The following is a 14,308-nucleotide window of genomic DNA, read 5'->3' on the forward strand; positions in this document are numbered from 1 at the left end:
AGAAATTGCCTCCAACCTTAGTTCAGCTCCCACACGAAACATCCGTACACTTCTCTATACCAATCTGGTCAAAGTAGTGGCAGTGTTGTATTTCTAGTTCTCAAGAATCACTAATGACTTCCCACTCAGAGAAACTTGAAGTGGAGGAAGAATTGCTCAGAGATGAGGGTGATTCGTCTGCTTGGAGTCTGGGTTGATTCTCATGAAGAAGTTTGAGCAGGTTATCGTCTATTCAAAAATTACCTCCCCAGAAGTCACTTGGGTTCATCTACAAAGAAGAAGAATAGAGAGGTGAGTATCTGAACAAGTTTAGAACATCCTTAAAAGAGAATAACATCCCAAATACTCCAACTAGAAGGAAAAAACGAAACAAGATAAGGGAAAAACATCCTAATAACGAAGATCCTGAATAAAAAATCAATCTTGAGGGTTTTCAAAACCCAAAAGCTTTGAAGAGAAAAAAAAAATAGAGAAAAAGGGACAATTTTTCTAGTGAAAGTTCAACACCAGACATTTTCAAGCTAGGGTGCACAATTCTTGGGTTTATTCTTTTGTTTCTTTTTTTTTAAAAAAAAAAAAAAATCGAAGAAAACCTAGAATCTAGCAAGCCACAACAAAATACACATCCATTCCAGTAGTTTTAGGCATGTGTAAGTAAAGAAAAAAAAGTTCAAAAGGAAATAACTTACTCACTATTGCGTCGAGAGTTGATTTTCCTCATGGAAAAGGTCTGGATGAAAAGCGAAGCTTACGCAACTTGAAGAACGACTCTTCCTTTTTTCTAAGCTTTGGAAATTGAAGAACTAGTAAAAGTTCTAAATGGATTTGGAAATTTCTCTTATAGACCCACTAAAGGGTAGTCTTCTTATGCAATTGAAATTGGGTTTCCCCCTAAAAATGCCAAAATGTACAATCATTAAAGGAGTGGGGGTGTGGAACCGTCAAAACACGTTCCCCTATTTCTCGTTTTAAAGTATTAAATGTTGAGATTCGAAGAGACTAAAGAAGATACACTCGTCTCGGGCAGGGCAAACGTTATCTCCGGTACAACATGTGAATTCTAACATGTATTACCAATCTAAGCTATGAGCAGACCTTGGAAGTCTCCATGTGACCAACATTTGCCACACGAACTTGGGGAAAAATGTTATCCCAATTTTTTTTACAATATGGTGTGGCATTCAACAGGGTAACACACATCAAGTAATGCTTGCACCTACCTGGAATATACTAGTTAAGGGTTCCATCTAGGATGATTCAGAGTCGAACAACTTAAGTCTAGTTCTTCAGCAAGTATTATCCGAGCAAGTTCCATGCCTTGCATTTCTCCAAGCAAATCAGATATGCCTAACTAAGTTTCATTCTCCGTATAGAGGGAAGCGATAATTAAAGATCTCCAAAGATATACTCCTCAAATATCTCTACAATTATAGCTTAATTAGAATTCCTATTTTTATGGGACTGATTTTACTTGATTGAGATAATGATGAGATTTGATATTCAGTTTCCCAAATTCTTCTCTTATTTTTTCAAGACATTACATCTTGTATTTTTCCTATAAATAGTGGAGTCATTTCACTGAGAAGGGATCCTTTTCTGAACTTTCAAAAGAGTTATCCTGTTGCAAAAATATTTGTAAGCTTTCTCGTGATTGTTAAGAAACTCACTTGGCCCGACCCTTGTGATCTTAATAATTTTCTAAGTAATACAACTAAAAGGGGGCGGACTATTACCATTATCACGGTGCCGAACCTCTTTAAATTCTTTGTGTTCTTATTGCTTTACTTCATTATTATTCTATTAATTAATCATTCAATTCGATCACTTTAAGAACCGAGCATCGTTGGCTAAAAGCGAGATCGACAAATTGCACCCATAACAACCATAGCATAATCAAATTACACTTTTTAGATTTTGATTCGAAATCATAAAAAAATAATTATAAATGACCTATAAATAATTGCTAAATTAACATAGATTGCATGAAATTGAATAAAAGAAGAAGAAGAAATTGAAAAACTACATTAATTGATAAAAAAGATTCAAGTGAGTCACATAATAGCCCTAAAACTAAAATTAGCTCATAATAATCATTCTAAACATCTAACGATTCAATCAAGAACATAAAAGATTGAGATAAAAGAGATAAAACACAAAGTGGAATCTCCAATTGTGTCCTCCTCTTTCCAGCTTCCACTCCTAGTCCCCAATACTCAAAAAAATTGAAAGGAACCCTCAAACGTAGCCCCATTTTGTTATTTTATCAAAATTTGAAAGTTGCCAAAAAAAAAAGTCAAGTGTCGCAACCTTTGGTAGAGAGTCGCGACTCTTGAGTTTTCTTATAGAGACACGATTTTTCAATTCCTCCAAGCGTCGTGACCTTGCTTCGAAAGTCTCGACTCTTGCCTTTTCTCCCAAAAATGCTCCCTGTATAGATTAGAGAGCTGCGACCTTTGATGCTGACTCTTGAAAACTTGACTTTTTAAATCTTCTGGAATGCACCAAGTTAAGAAATTCAATCTTAAGATTCCTTTTTGTAAAATTTGATCATTTTCATCACCAAGAAACTCGAGAAATACCATTTTTTCACCAAAAAGTGAAACTCTCTTCATTTAAAACCTAAAATTAACATAAAAGCAAAAATAAACGTAAACCCGAATAATAAAACATAAAAACAATAAAAATAACCCTAAAACTAGACTCTCAAAACAACCTAAAAAATAAGCCTAACATTGCTTAAAATTTATGACATGATAAAATTGATGGCATGATAAAGTTTATTGAATTTTTGTGAATGCTCGAGGGTATAGTTGTGTAATCTGTATGATAAAGTTGAAGTTTGATAGGGTACGATGATGATATGATGGCTGATAAAAGTACAATATTACGATAGTGGTACGATAAGTGCTTAAAATTTATGGCATCAATTTTAAGCAACAAGTTAAACCCTATCGTACCACTATCATACTTTATCAAATATCATAACACATCGTACCATATCAAACTTTCATCCATAACTTCAAGATTACACTACTATTGTACCCACCATCGTAACCTATCGCAAAAAATACAAAGAAATAAGCAAAAAATACAAAGAAACCACAGATCGAACATCTAAACAACAATAGCAAAAAATGGTCTCGATGGTTTCTTCGATTTATTGGGTTTATGGTACACGAATTGGGGTTCGCGATTCGTAAGTGGCCGAGCTTCGATTCCCTTTTCTCTTTTCGGTGGTTCTTGCGATTTGTGGCTCTCGATTCCTTTTCTTTTTTCAGTGGCCATCGTGTGTCGCAACAGGCCTTCTCGTTGGTCGTGGGGTACGAAGACGATGGTGGCTCTAGAAGTGGATATGATTTGGGTCTTAGTTCTTGCATTACCAATACTAATGGAATGGAACAAGAGACCTCTTCCCACTAATTTTCCGGACCGTGTGCATTCTACCCTAAAAAAATATGAACAATAATATTTTCTAAAAGTATAAGGTGAATTAAAGTTATGCCTTATAGCATTTTTACTGGATTATCTCAATCATTTATTTAAATTGTAGAAGTTTTCACACCGACCAATTTTCCTCACCAATGTAATGTCAAATTTTAAAAGATAAAAGGAAAATGAAGTTTATGTTTATCCTAACAGTAGAAAGCCATTTTCTCTCGTGTGCGTTCTCATCGAGCTATTCAATCGGACGGCTGGGCTGGGTTGCTAAATCTACTCTAAATGGTAAGGTTTATCAGATCCAACGGTTTCAACATCAGAGTCTATGGTAAACACGTAGAGACTCCCATAGGAAATTTTATCTTATTTCCGTACACGTCGTTCAAGGATTGGACGAAAATATATTATTATTATTTAATTTTAGTTTGGAATCCACACTGGGGCGTGTCTCCGCAAGCTTCCCGGGACCATTACCCACTTTTTCAGATTTTGGCAGATCTAAGCTAAGCTAAGCTATAAACACAAAATCCGAGGCATTAGAAAGAAAATAAAAATAATAATGAAAATTTGAAAGAGCTCGTTTGACGAGAAAAACACTTCCCTAAAAAGAATAAATGGAGTCCGAGCTCAAAGACATGAGTTCCGCCGTACATTCGCCGGAACCCAAATCGGCCGAGTCGATCCCCGACGATGGTTCCTTTGCCAAGGACGACCGTCCTCTTCTCAAGCCGGAACCCTCCTCCGCCGCTGTCTCCGGAGACAGCCTCGAGGAGATGGAGAAGAAATTTGCGGCGTATGTACGCAATGATGTGTACGGACCCATGGGACGCGGCGAGTTGCCGTTGCTAGAGAAGGTTCTACTCGGTTTAGCTATGGTTACTTTGGTGCCGATTCGATTGGTGGCTGGTATGGCCGTTTTGGTACTATATTACTTGATTTGTAGGATTTGTACTCTGTTTTGGTCTTCGAATCGAGAAGAGGACCTTGAAGAGGAAGAGGATTACGCTCACATGGGTGGGTGGAGGAGGGCCGTCATCGTTAGCTGTGGGCGAATCCTCTCTAGGGTTATGCTTTTAGTGTTTGGGTTTTATTGGATCAATGAGACTTATCGGATTCTCACTACTGATCCCAAGTCAAACACCGAGGTATATCATATTTCAATACAATGTTTAAATGGAATTTGCAATAGCATTAAGTGAATTCTATAGTGACTTTCTCTCTGTATTCAGAAGAGAATGAGTGCATCTTTATTTTATTTTAATGAAAGAACGAGTACACCTTATTCATCTATATTGACTTTCAAAAGCATGTTTAATTTCTCAGAATGAAAGCAAAGACGAGTCTGAAGAGCTTGAAAGGCCTGGGGCTATTATATCTAACCATGTCTCATATGTAGATATCTTGTATCACATGTCTTCTTCATTTCCAAGCTTCGTTGCCAAGGTTTGTTCACTTACCCATTGTTTGAGAATATTTTATTTTAACATGTAGTTTAGGCGAGAGTTTGCTGGGCTGGGCTGCTGTTGTATATGTCACCATTTTCTTTGTATAAACTGTCTGATGTTTTACTGACCCAATTCTGTTCTGACCCTTCAATACTTGTACGCCTGGATTTGTAATTGGTGAAGAGATCAGTGGCTAGGCTTCCTCTAGTTGGGCTTATCAGGTAAGCTTGTATGACATTGTTCTTTTATTTCTCACATTTCGTTTCCCATAATTTTTGTAGATTTTTATCCTGTCATAATGTCATGAATTGTACGAAAGAATACTCAGTTTTTGTGATTCTCTTTCTTATTCTCTCAGCAAATGCCTCGGTTGTGTCTTTGTCCAGCGGGAGTCAAGGTCCTCTGATTTCAAGGGTGTTGCAGGTACATTGTCTAGTCTTTATAGATATATTTATAGGTATCCCTAGCATCGTGAAGTTATATTAAGGGTTCTTTTGAGCTTTATTCAAGCTTGATTACATGCATACAAAAAAGAAATTATGTGTATTTCTTTGTTTGATATGTATCCTTGGTCATTTTGCAGCTGTTGTTACTGAAAGGGTTTCCCAATCTTATCAGGATGAGTCTGCACCTCTAATGATGCTTTTTCCAGGTCTTTTTTTCTTCTCTCTTTTTTGATTAACCATAGTGGACTCATTTTTATTTCAATTGTTGGCCGGCAAAGCATTTTGACCTGTTGTGTACTTTGACCAAGTCATTTTGTTTGATGTTTAACTCATCTTGCTTTTAGTACAGAAGGCACAACTACAAATGGAGACTTTCTTCTCCCATTCAAGACAGGTGCTTTTCTGGCAAAAGCTCCAGTTCTTCCAGTGATCCTGAGATATCCTTATCAGAGATTTAGTCCTGCATGGGACTCGATATCTGGGGTATGTGTTTCTTGAAAATTAAATCAATAGTCAAAACTCATTAATGTATTATCATTTGTCCTTTGTCTTCTGTATTCCATACGACATTAATAATTGCTTTTGTCCATTTGATTTATGCTTACTCGTTAATCTATATTTACAGGTCCGCCACGTGTTTTTGCTTCTCTGTCAATTTGTTAATCACCTGGACGTGACTCGATTACCCATCTACTATCCAAATGAGCAGGAGAAGAATGATCCAAAACTTTTTGCTGATAATGTCAGAAGATTTATGGCTAAAGAGGTATGCAATTCATTGCCTGAGAGAGTATTTATAACTTCCTAGTTTTTTCTTTTAGATTTCACATGGGAATTATGTTACTTTCTCAAGAATGTTATATAGCTTATAGTAATGCTTTATATACCTTTGTTTGTATCACTTCGGTTGCAGGGTAATTTGGTAATGTCGGATATTGGACTGGCTGAAAAGAGAATTTATCATGCTGCTCTCAATGGTAATAATAGCCTGCCTACTGTTTTGCATCAGAAAGACGATTGATAAATTAGAGGCCAGGCCTCCCCAAATGTTATGTAGTCGCGGTTGAGTTTCTTAGTTTTTAGTGGTACATTGTTCATGATGCACAATCACACTATCACCACCCCTTTAATTTAACTGGGCATTATCAAGTGTGTGTGCCATTATTGACGTGTAACTTATTTATGGAAATGCACGACCAATGAAGATGAATAATGGTTTTAATTATAATTGAAGCTCACGTTTAATACATTGTCCTCTCTCTCTCTCTCTCTCCAAGTTAATGTTTTTCAACCCTTCCGGAGAAATGTTTGCATATGTAAATCTGAATGATCTCTTTCGTGTCCCTGCAGGTATGTTATCCCAAAGCTAATTTCGGATTCGCCATCTGTAAATTCATTGTATGCTTCTACTATTTTAGATTGGAAATATGATAATATATATACCAGGAAAATCATGTTCAGGACAAAGTAATTATTTTTGCTTACATCAATTGGAAAATGTAATCTGGTTATGGAATTTTTCTTTTAATTTTATTGAGAATGGTGGTGGTTAAGATCTTCCTTCTCTTCGTCACCTTGTTGTAACATTTAACTCATTTTCAAACTAAAGTGGAATCATAGCTTTCATTCCAAGATAGCTACAATCATATTGGAACAACACTGCTCATAACAAGATTTACACTCAAGGGAGACGGCTTAAGGCATGCCGTACGCGCTAAACTAAAACAAAGAAGAAAAAAACTACTTAAAATTGACAGTAGAAAACTAGAGCTAAATAGTTGACAAGCCTCGGCCATAACCCCCAGAATTCCATGAGAACAACACAATCATAATGATGACAGCCTTATAGTGGTGGCTTCAGATCAAAGTTCTTTACAAGTTCTCCTTCCAGCTAGGCATTTTTTTACGGAGTCTGGTCACAAAAGAAGAAACATCTAACGATGCTAGAGAAACCATTGATTTGATGTGGTTTCATTTTTTTACCTTTCCTTCAAGGAACCATTGTTTGACCTTTTCAATTCCCACGGAGGTAAACAACCTCTTAAGGGTGACTGCAGAAACAGTGAGGAAGTTGATAATTGCTTCTGCCGCATTGATATCGATGACAAACAACTGAAGGCACTACTTCTCAGGCTCCTTTTCTCACTGTCGATGTCGAATGGTTCGCAATTAGGGTCGTGTTGCACCGCAGGTATCTTAAGGGCTTCAGGCAGTATGCAGTTGCAGATTGAACCTTCCACAGATCAGAATAAAGTTACTTTTTAGAAATCTTTTCCAAAATTCTACAAACAATCGTCATAATTCAAATTACAGTGTTTTTATCATGCTGTTGCTGCGTAGACTCGTTTTACAATAACCTTGACAACAGTGGGTGACACATTCTAACAAAATTTATGGACCTACTCTCACCTAAATTAATCACATCATCATACACATCTTATTGGTATAATTCCCTTTTTGAAGTTTTTGCATATACTATGGATTAATCAGTACTAAACCGGATGGAATTTCAAAAGGGCAGGTCGTAAACAACTATAGGACAAACAAGAAAAAACAAAAAACTAGCAGGGTTTAATTATTATAGAAGCAAAACTGTGGAAACAGTAATACAGAACAGACAAACTACTATAGTACTATGTGAAATAGGGAAAAGATGGAAAAGGTAACATACCTATTTTTGCCAGCCGATTTACCCATTTGGGAATCGTTTTCCCAGTTAGCTTGTAACAAATGTCTTTGCAGAAATGGTTACAGTTTTTGATAATCAGGTGATATGTATCACCATTATATCTTGTAGACTGGCGCTCCATGAACTCCCTAACCTGAATTGGATCCAAGCAAGTAGTACCAATGAATATTGACTTCCGGAACTTAAATCCTGGGCATTGCCGAGGTTCAACCTCAAAAACACCGCTAGTAGGGTAGTCGTGAGCTCCAAAAGCATATTCTACACCATGAACTGAAATTTTTGGAGTAAAACTATTAGAACATGCAACTTCATTATTCAATAAAAGAGAGAGAGAGAGAGAGAGAGAGAGAGAGAGAGAGAGAGAGAGAGAGAGAGAGAGAGAGAGAGAGAGAGAGAGAGAACAGCCACTTTCAATCAAACAAGTTGTTGCTCCATTCTTAATGTCTAATAATGTACTTGCAAAAACCAAAATGATTCTGAAACTAAAATGTGAGCAAACTCACAGGAACTGTTTTCTAGAAATGCAGATGTTTTGAGTTCCTAGAAAATCTATCAGGTTTCTGATATAATAACCCTTTTTGTTTTAGCAAAAAACAAAAGTTATTTAGCTGTCAAGAACAAGTGTTATGCTCATCCAAATATCCTAGTGATGATGACAATGCTGCAACCAGCACAAACCCAAATTTAAAGCAATGAGCAAGAAATAAGAACTTATAATCTCCATTAGAATAGCACAGATGTTGCAATATTTTATTAGAGAAGCATTTTGTATCCCTCACCTTCGACACCGGAGTGAAAAATACCAAGACCTGCCCAATAGACATAACCATTCATGGGAGTCAAGTCATACACATTCAGATAAACTGGTGATCTTCCTGGACCATAATTGGCTGACTTTGTTTTCGAAAACAGACAGAACCGAGTGGTTGTTTTCCCCCTCAACCGAAGAGGACCAATGGATTTCCACCCTTTCTTTAATCCAAATTTCATGTTTGTGAATGTGTAACACCAGATTTTGGTAGTCAATGCCAATCTCCAGCCTATATACATAGAGCAGTTGTCAAGATCAATTGATTGTGAAACAAGAGAATTATTGTTTATTTGTATTAAAAATAAAAAGTATGCAGACTTGTTAACATGATACAAACCAACCATGTTCATTTGACAGCGTTCACGATTAATCATTTGTTTAAAGGGCAAAGGCATATGAAAGAAGAAAAGGTTACAAATCATTTCAGTCAACCCAAAATAAATTAATATATATACGTATTTTTTAATCCTCATTACAACTTTACTAGGGTTGGCAAAGCAAAATTCATATTCAACACTAGTGAAAATTAAAATACTGAATTGGTATATACTCGATTGACCAAATTAATTATATCTACTGTTAATATAAATCACCACGACAATGAAATTCGCCACAATTTTTCCCAAGAAAAAAGAAAAACAAGATGAAAAATATGATAAAATTGCACTCAAAACTCTGTAACAGTTACCAAATTTCAGGTATTGCTTTTTACCCAAAAAAAAAAAAAAAAAAAGAAAAAAGAAATGCAGTTTCAAATTTCCCGTTTAAGTAACAAAAATTTCAGCATTGTCATCAATTAGTGAAATGAGCTAATTTAAGGAAGAATAAGAAACAAGATCAGCTAAAAGATGAGACTTTTAACAATAATTATGCCAGATCTACTTAGAAGCTTTATTAGCTAAACTAGATCTATATGCAACCTTTGCTGCAACTTAAAGTTTAGAACATTATTTTGAAACTAAGCGATCTCAGTTACGAAGATGAACTGCTCTAGTTTAGGACAGAAAAAAGAACCCATTTTGAAACACAACCCATTCTTCAAAATTTTCAATCTTGTTGGAGCAGCTAAGATTTCTGAGAAACCAAACATGACCAGATAACATAATTATATATATATAAAAAAAAAAAAAAAAAAAAAAAAAAGAAGCAGAAAGGAAAACAAAAATGGAGGGCAAACAACTAAGCAGAGAAACTCAAAGAGTTTAAAGGGAAAACTTACCAACTCAGAGAACCATGTTATTGAAGCTTAGGGGAAAAAAAAGAAGGAAAAAGAAAAGCCCATCTTGGTCAGATCAGAGGAGCAGACACAATAGACGTCTCCTACCAGAAGCTAAAATCTTAGGTGCTTCTCAAATGCACTCGTGTTTTGAAAATTGACATTAACTAAGAAAAACAAATCGTAAAGAAGAGAAAAATAAAATAGGCCAAGTTTAGAAGGTTAAAAAAGAAAAGAGCCAAGTTTCCCTGTTACTGGTCCTGTCTAGTGTCTCCACCTCACCCTTTTTTGGCAGTTCTGCGAAATATCACAGACAACCTTTCTTTGTTTGACGAAAGCCAAAATGAATCCTGAAATGGGTAAGGTAAAGACCCAAACAGAAGTATTATTCAAGTAAGCAAAGCATCCTGGTATAGTGTTACACCCGAGAATCTCATTGTCTTTTACTTAACCATATACCTCTTTTTTCACTTACCTTTTTCTTTTCTTTTCTTTTCTTTTCTTTTCTTTTTTCTCTCTCTCTAGTTCCAAAAAAGCATGCTTAATCTGCACCCACCGCTTGATTTAACTCACAACAGAATTAAGTAAGACAAACCCATTTTTCTTTTAAGTCAAAATTTCATCTTTATTTTTGTTCCAAAAAAAAAATCATCTTTATTTTTAATTAAAGGTCCTTCTTGCTCTTATCTTTATTGGGTTAGTGTTTCCTTCCCCCATCATTACTTGGATATGGTTTCTAAAAAATCTAAAACCATATTTATTATCCTACATCAAAAATAAAAATGGGATGTTTTATTTCAATACTTCTTTAATTTTTTTTTTAAAAAATTGTTTTTTCAGTATTTAGCCTCTAACATGTTTTTAAAGTAAAGTGAGAGTTAGCAATTTGATTAATGAATTAGTTCTTTTTTGTAAATCTAAAATCTGTATTAACCTTTTTGGTTTAGAAAATACTAAAAGAAAAAAAAGCAGTATCCCTTTTGTGGGTTTCATTTCGTGTTCCATGTTTTTGTGCCAACTGGAATAGCAATTTTAGATAAAATGTTACTAATTGGACATTACATATTATGGTTATTAACTTATTATGAATAAATGATACTTTACCCAATAAAATAGTAGAGTATGATTACAATGATATATTTTTAAAAGTAATTTACTATATCAATATTTAAATTTAACTCTCAGTTATAAATAAATACTTAAGCTTAAATTTTAAAGGTAATAATAACTAAGTGATATTTCTAAAACTAAGTAGGTACCTTGTCGTTTAAAACTGCATTTGCACGGTCGGTTTTAGTATTAATGGAAAACCGACCGATTAAATCAAGAACCGAACATATATATTATACACTATACATATACATATATAATATAATTATTTTTTTACATATTTAATATACAATTCTATTAAACTAGTTTTACTTCTTATTTTTTTTATTTAAAATCTCAATTATTCATTGCTTTATTTTATTATAATTTAATGTATTTAGGTATTATATACACACATTCATAAAATAATACAAGTTTTTAATATAACTCATTACCAATTAGTAGCACAAATAATTTGAGCAATTTTAAAAAAAATTATTTTACATTATTTATTTAACTAAATTTTTTTTGTCTTAAATTATATATATTTGATACAATATTTTAATTTTTTTAGTTTTCAAATAATTATAGTAAATTTAAAAACTTATTTCATTTTTTTTTTTTTTTAAAAAAAGCTCGGTTAAACCGACCAAACCGTAGATTAAAACGGTCGATTTTCTTACATTTATATAATGGTCGGTCGGTTTTCAAATTATAACCATGAGAATCGAAAACTGAATTTTAAATTTTTTGTGTCTAAAAAACTGATCAAACCTACCGTTACTCACCCCTATTTCTATTATCATAATCTCATCACTTTGTTCATTGTTCAAAAGGCAAAAAAAAAAATTCATCATCATCACTTATATTACATACGATAGGTGACTATTTGATGATATGCATTGTATATAAATAATAACATAATAATAAAGTGACACCGATCAATTGTGTACAAAAAAATTCAAAAATTGAAAATGAAAGTTGAATAAGACACATTTGATTTGAGAGTCTAAAAAACCATTACTAGCGAGAGAGACAACAACCAAGTTTCAATTCGTGAACAAATTTAGGTTTAATTTTAATTTCACAAAAGTTACATTTTTCTTTACAAAATTCGTGAGAGACAATGATAGTTGGATATGGGTTTGGAACTTGGAAGGTAGACAATTATTATTATTATTATTATTATTATTATTATTATTATTATTATTATTATTATTATTATTATTATTATTAGTGCACAAATCAGACAAAAAAAGGTGACAACTCATTTTATAAATTGCGTTAAACCTATTATAAATTTCATTGTTTTTTTCTTTCTTTCTCTTTTTATTGAAGAAGTAATATAGATGTTGGTGCAAAACCATATTTCTGCACGAATTTGAGGGTTGGTAATGAAAAAGAACACTAAAAACTCTTGCCTTTAGAAAAAAGTATCAATATAATGCACATGATGATGATTGGGAAATAAATTAATTACAGAAAAACTGGAAAGAAGTCAATGGATTTCTATAATTAAAGTACCAAAAACGAAAAGTTTTTTTCTTTCTTTTATTTTCAAATAATAATAATAATAATAATAATAAGCCAGCTATTACTATTACCCACAGTGGAGTGGAGTACATACAATACAACTGCATCCTTCTTTCTTTCCTATGCTGTCCACCTCTTTTAATGCCTTCATATATATTCTGTGAAGTGTTTGTTTAATTATTATTTATTTGTTTATTCTAAATAAGTGCAATATCCATTAATGTCAACTACCCAATTCTGAAAAATAAATCAACTAAACAGATTAATAGTAAGAAAATTTAATGATGTGGGTTTCAAATGATCTCTTTATTGTAGATAGATGCTCTTTTTTCTTTGTTCCACCCTTTTTGGACTATGTATGTATGTGGCTAGCTAAATTATTATCTCAAGAGAAATTTTATATATGTGCACGTGTGTTGTCTCTGTGATTGTTTCCTCATTCCCATGTATTCCAAGTAAGCTCCAATCATGTATATGTATCTTCTTCTTTCTTAGATTTTGAAAAGAAAATATGATAGTAATGAAATATTAATGCTTAATCAATTTGAAAGTGAGTTAGGGACAACATTGAAAACTCAACTTCAACTATCAATTTATTTGATTGACCAAGATCACGTTGTTGGATTGGAGAAGTAAATTAATCTCATAGATTAATTAATTAATGAGAAATACTAAAAATTTATACTCTTACTTATATTTCAATTCCTAATTTTTAATCGTGAAGCATAAATAAATACTTACATTTATGTAATTATTTACACTTAAATATTTTATTTAAGATTATAAATAAACAAAAATTAAAATTTATATTTATGCAATCAAAATTAATTATTTATAAGCTAAGCTAAAGTTATAAGAAAAACCTTAAATTCTCCTGTTCTTTAAGGACATACGTTATCCCCTTGAACATATTTCATAGTACATTGCCCATTGGAATTAAATCTAGGGGTGTGTATAAATTAATTTAATCCAATGAGAACCAACCGATCTAATTACAATTGACGGCTAAATATTGGATATCCAATTGTGATCGGATCGGATTGGATGTTATTTTTAAATATTCAATTGGATCGGATCGGATGGTGGATGTGGTGTCTAAAAATCCAATACATCTAACATCCAATTAAACTAATTAGTATTTTCATTTAGTTTTGATGAGTAATTAAATTTTATATTGTTATACGTAAAATTTATATGTATATATAAAAATTTTCATTTAGTTTTGATGAGTAATTAAATTTTATATTGTTATACGTAAAATTTATATGTATATATAAAAATTTGCATTAAATTTTACTCTTTTTTTCTTACATTGGATGGATCTAGTCAAATCCAATACATACTGGACCTAAAATATTGGATGGATCCGATCCAATCCAAAAAATACTAAGTCTAAAATATTTGATAAACTCAAATTAAACCAATAAATATAAATGAAATAGATCCAATGAATGGAACTGATCCAATCCAACATCCAATGAATATTGGATCGATTGGATGATGAAATTAATTGGATCAGATCGGATGGTAAAATATAACATCCAATATATAACTGGATCGGATCTGGATAGGTCTAAAAATATTAGATATGGTCCAATAAACACCCCTAAACTAAACTAAAAAATATATATATATATATAA

General features: G+C 33.0%; 2 protein-coding genes across 5 annotated transcripts; one reads left to right on the forward strand and one right to left on the reverse strand.

The window, feature by feature from the left end:
* Positions 1–3,868: 3,868 nt before the first annotated feature.
* LOC115700511 (lysophospholipid acyltransferase LPEAT1) lies at positions 3,869–6,961 on the forward strand. 2 transcript variants are annotated; one of them, XM_030628069.2, is made up of 9 exons: positions 3,870–4,583; positions 4,762–4,881; positions 5,067–5,104; positions 5,242–5,306; positions 5,467–5,535; positions 5,679–5,812; positions 5,955–6,095; positions 6,243–6,306; positions 6,680–6,961. In XM_030628069.2, exons 1-9 carry the CDS (start codon positions 4,053–4,055, stop codon positions 6,697–6,699), a joined length of 1,182 nt encoding a protein of 393 aa, XP_030483929.1. In that variant the 5' UTR covers positions 3,870–4,052; the 3' UTR covers positions 6,700–6,961. The 2 variants fall into 2 exon arrangements, with proteins under 2 accessions (XP_030483922.1, XP_030483929.1); XM_030628062.2 differs by having other exon boundaries at positions 3,869–4,583; positions 6,243–6,857.
* LOC115700528 (deSI-like protein At4g17486) lies at positions 6,934–10,765 on the reverse strand. Of its 3 annotated transcripts, XM_061106457.1 has the most exons (5): positions 10,521–10,616; positions 10,328–10,395; positions 8,798–9,058; positions 8,001–8,288; positions 6,934–7,562 (listed from the first exon to the last, which is right to left on the reverse strand). In XM_061106457.1, the coding sequence occupies exons 3-5, from the start codon at positions 9,006–9,008 to the stop codon at positions 7,309–7,311; spliced, it is 753 nt and encodes a 250-aa protein (XP_060962440.1). In that variant the 5' UTR covers positions 9,009–9,058; positions 10,328–10,395; positions 10,521–10,616; the 3' UTR covers positions 6,934–7,308. The 3 variants fall into 3 exon arrangements, with proteins under 3 accessions (XP_060962440.1, XP_060962439.1, XP_030483941.1); XM_061106456.1 differs by lacking the exon at positions 10,328–10,395 and having other exon boundaries at positions 10,521–10,765; XM_030628081.2 differs by having other exon boundaries at positions 10,049–10,622.
* Between the last annotated feature and the right edge of the window lie 3,543 nt (positions 10,766–14,308).

The sequence above is a fragment of the Cannabis sativa genome, chromosome X (assembly GCF_029168945.1).
Source record: "Cannabis sativa cultivar Pink pepper isolate KNU-18-1 chromosome X, ASM2916894v1, whole genome shotgun sequence".
In the NCBI taxonomy this organism is placed as follows: Eukaryota; Viridiplantae; Streptophyta; class Magnoliopsida; order Rosales; family Cannabaceae; genus Cannabis; species Cannabis sativa.

Coding starts and splice junctions, on each gene's coding strand:
- LOC115700528 (XM_061106456.1), bottom strand. CDS start 9,008: ATGAAATTTGGATTAAAGAAAGGGTGGAAATCCATTGGTCCTCTTCGG. Junction 8,289..8,797: donor TTTTCACTCCGGTGTCGAAG/GTGAGGGATACA, acceptor CAAAAATTTCAG/TTCATGGTGTAGAATATGCT. Junction 7,563..8,000: donor AAATCGGCTGGCAAAAATAG/GTATGTTACCTT, acceptor GATCTGTGGAAG/GTTCAATCTGCAACTGCATA.
- LOC115700511 (XM_030628062.2), top strand. CDS start 4,053: ATGGAGTCCGAGCTCAAAGACATGAGTTCCGCCGTACATTCGCCGGAA. Junction 4,584..4,761: donor ATCCCAAGTCAAACACCGAG/GTATATCATATT, acceptor TTAATTTCTCAG/AATGAAAGCAAAGACGAGTC. Junction 5,105..5,241: donor CCTCTAGTTGGGCTTATCAG/GTAAGCTTGTAT, acceptor TTATTCTCTCAG/CAAATGCCTCGGTTGTGTCT.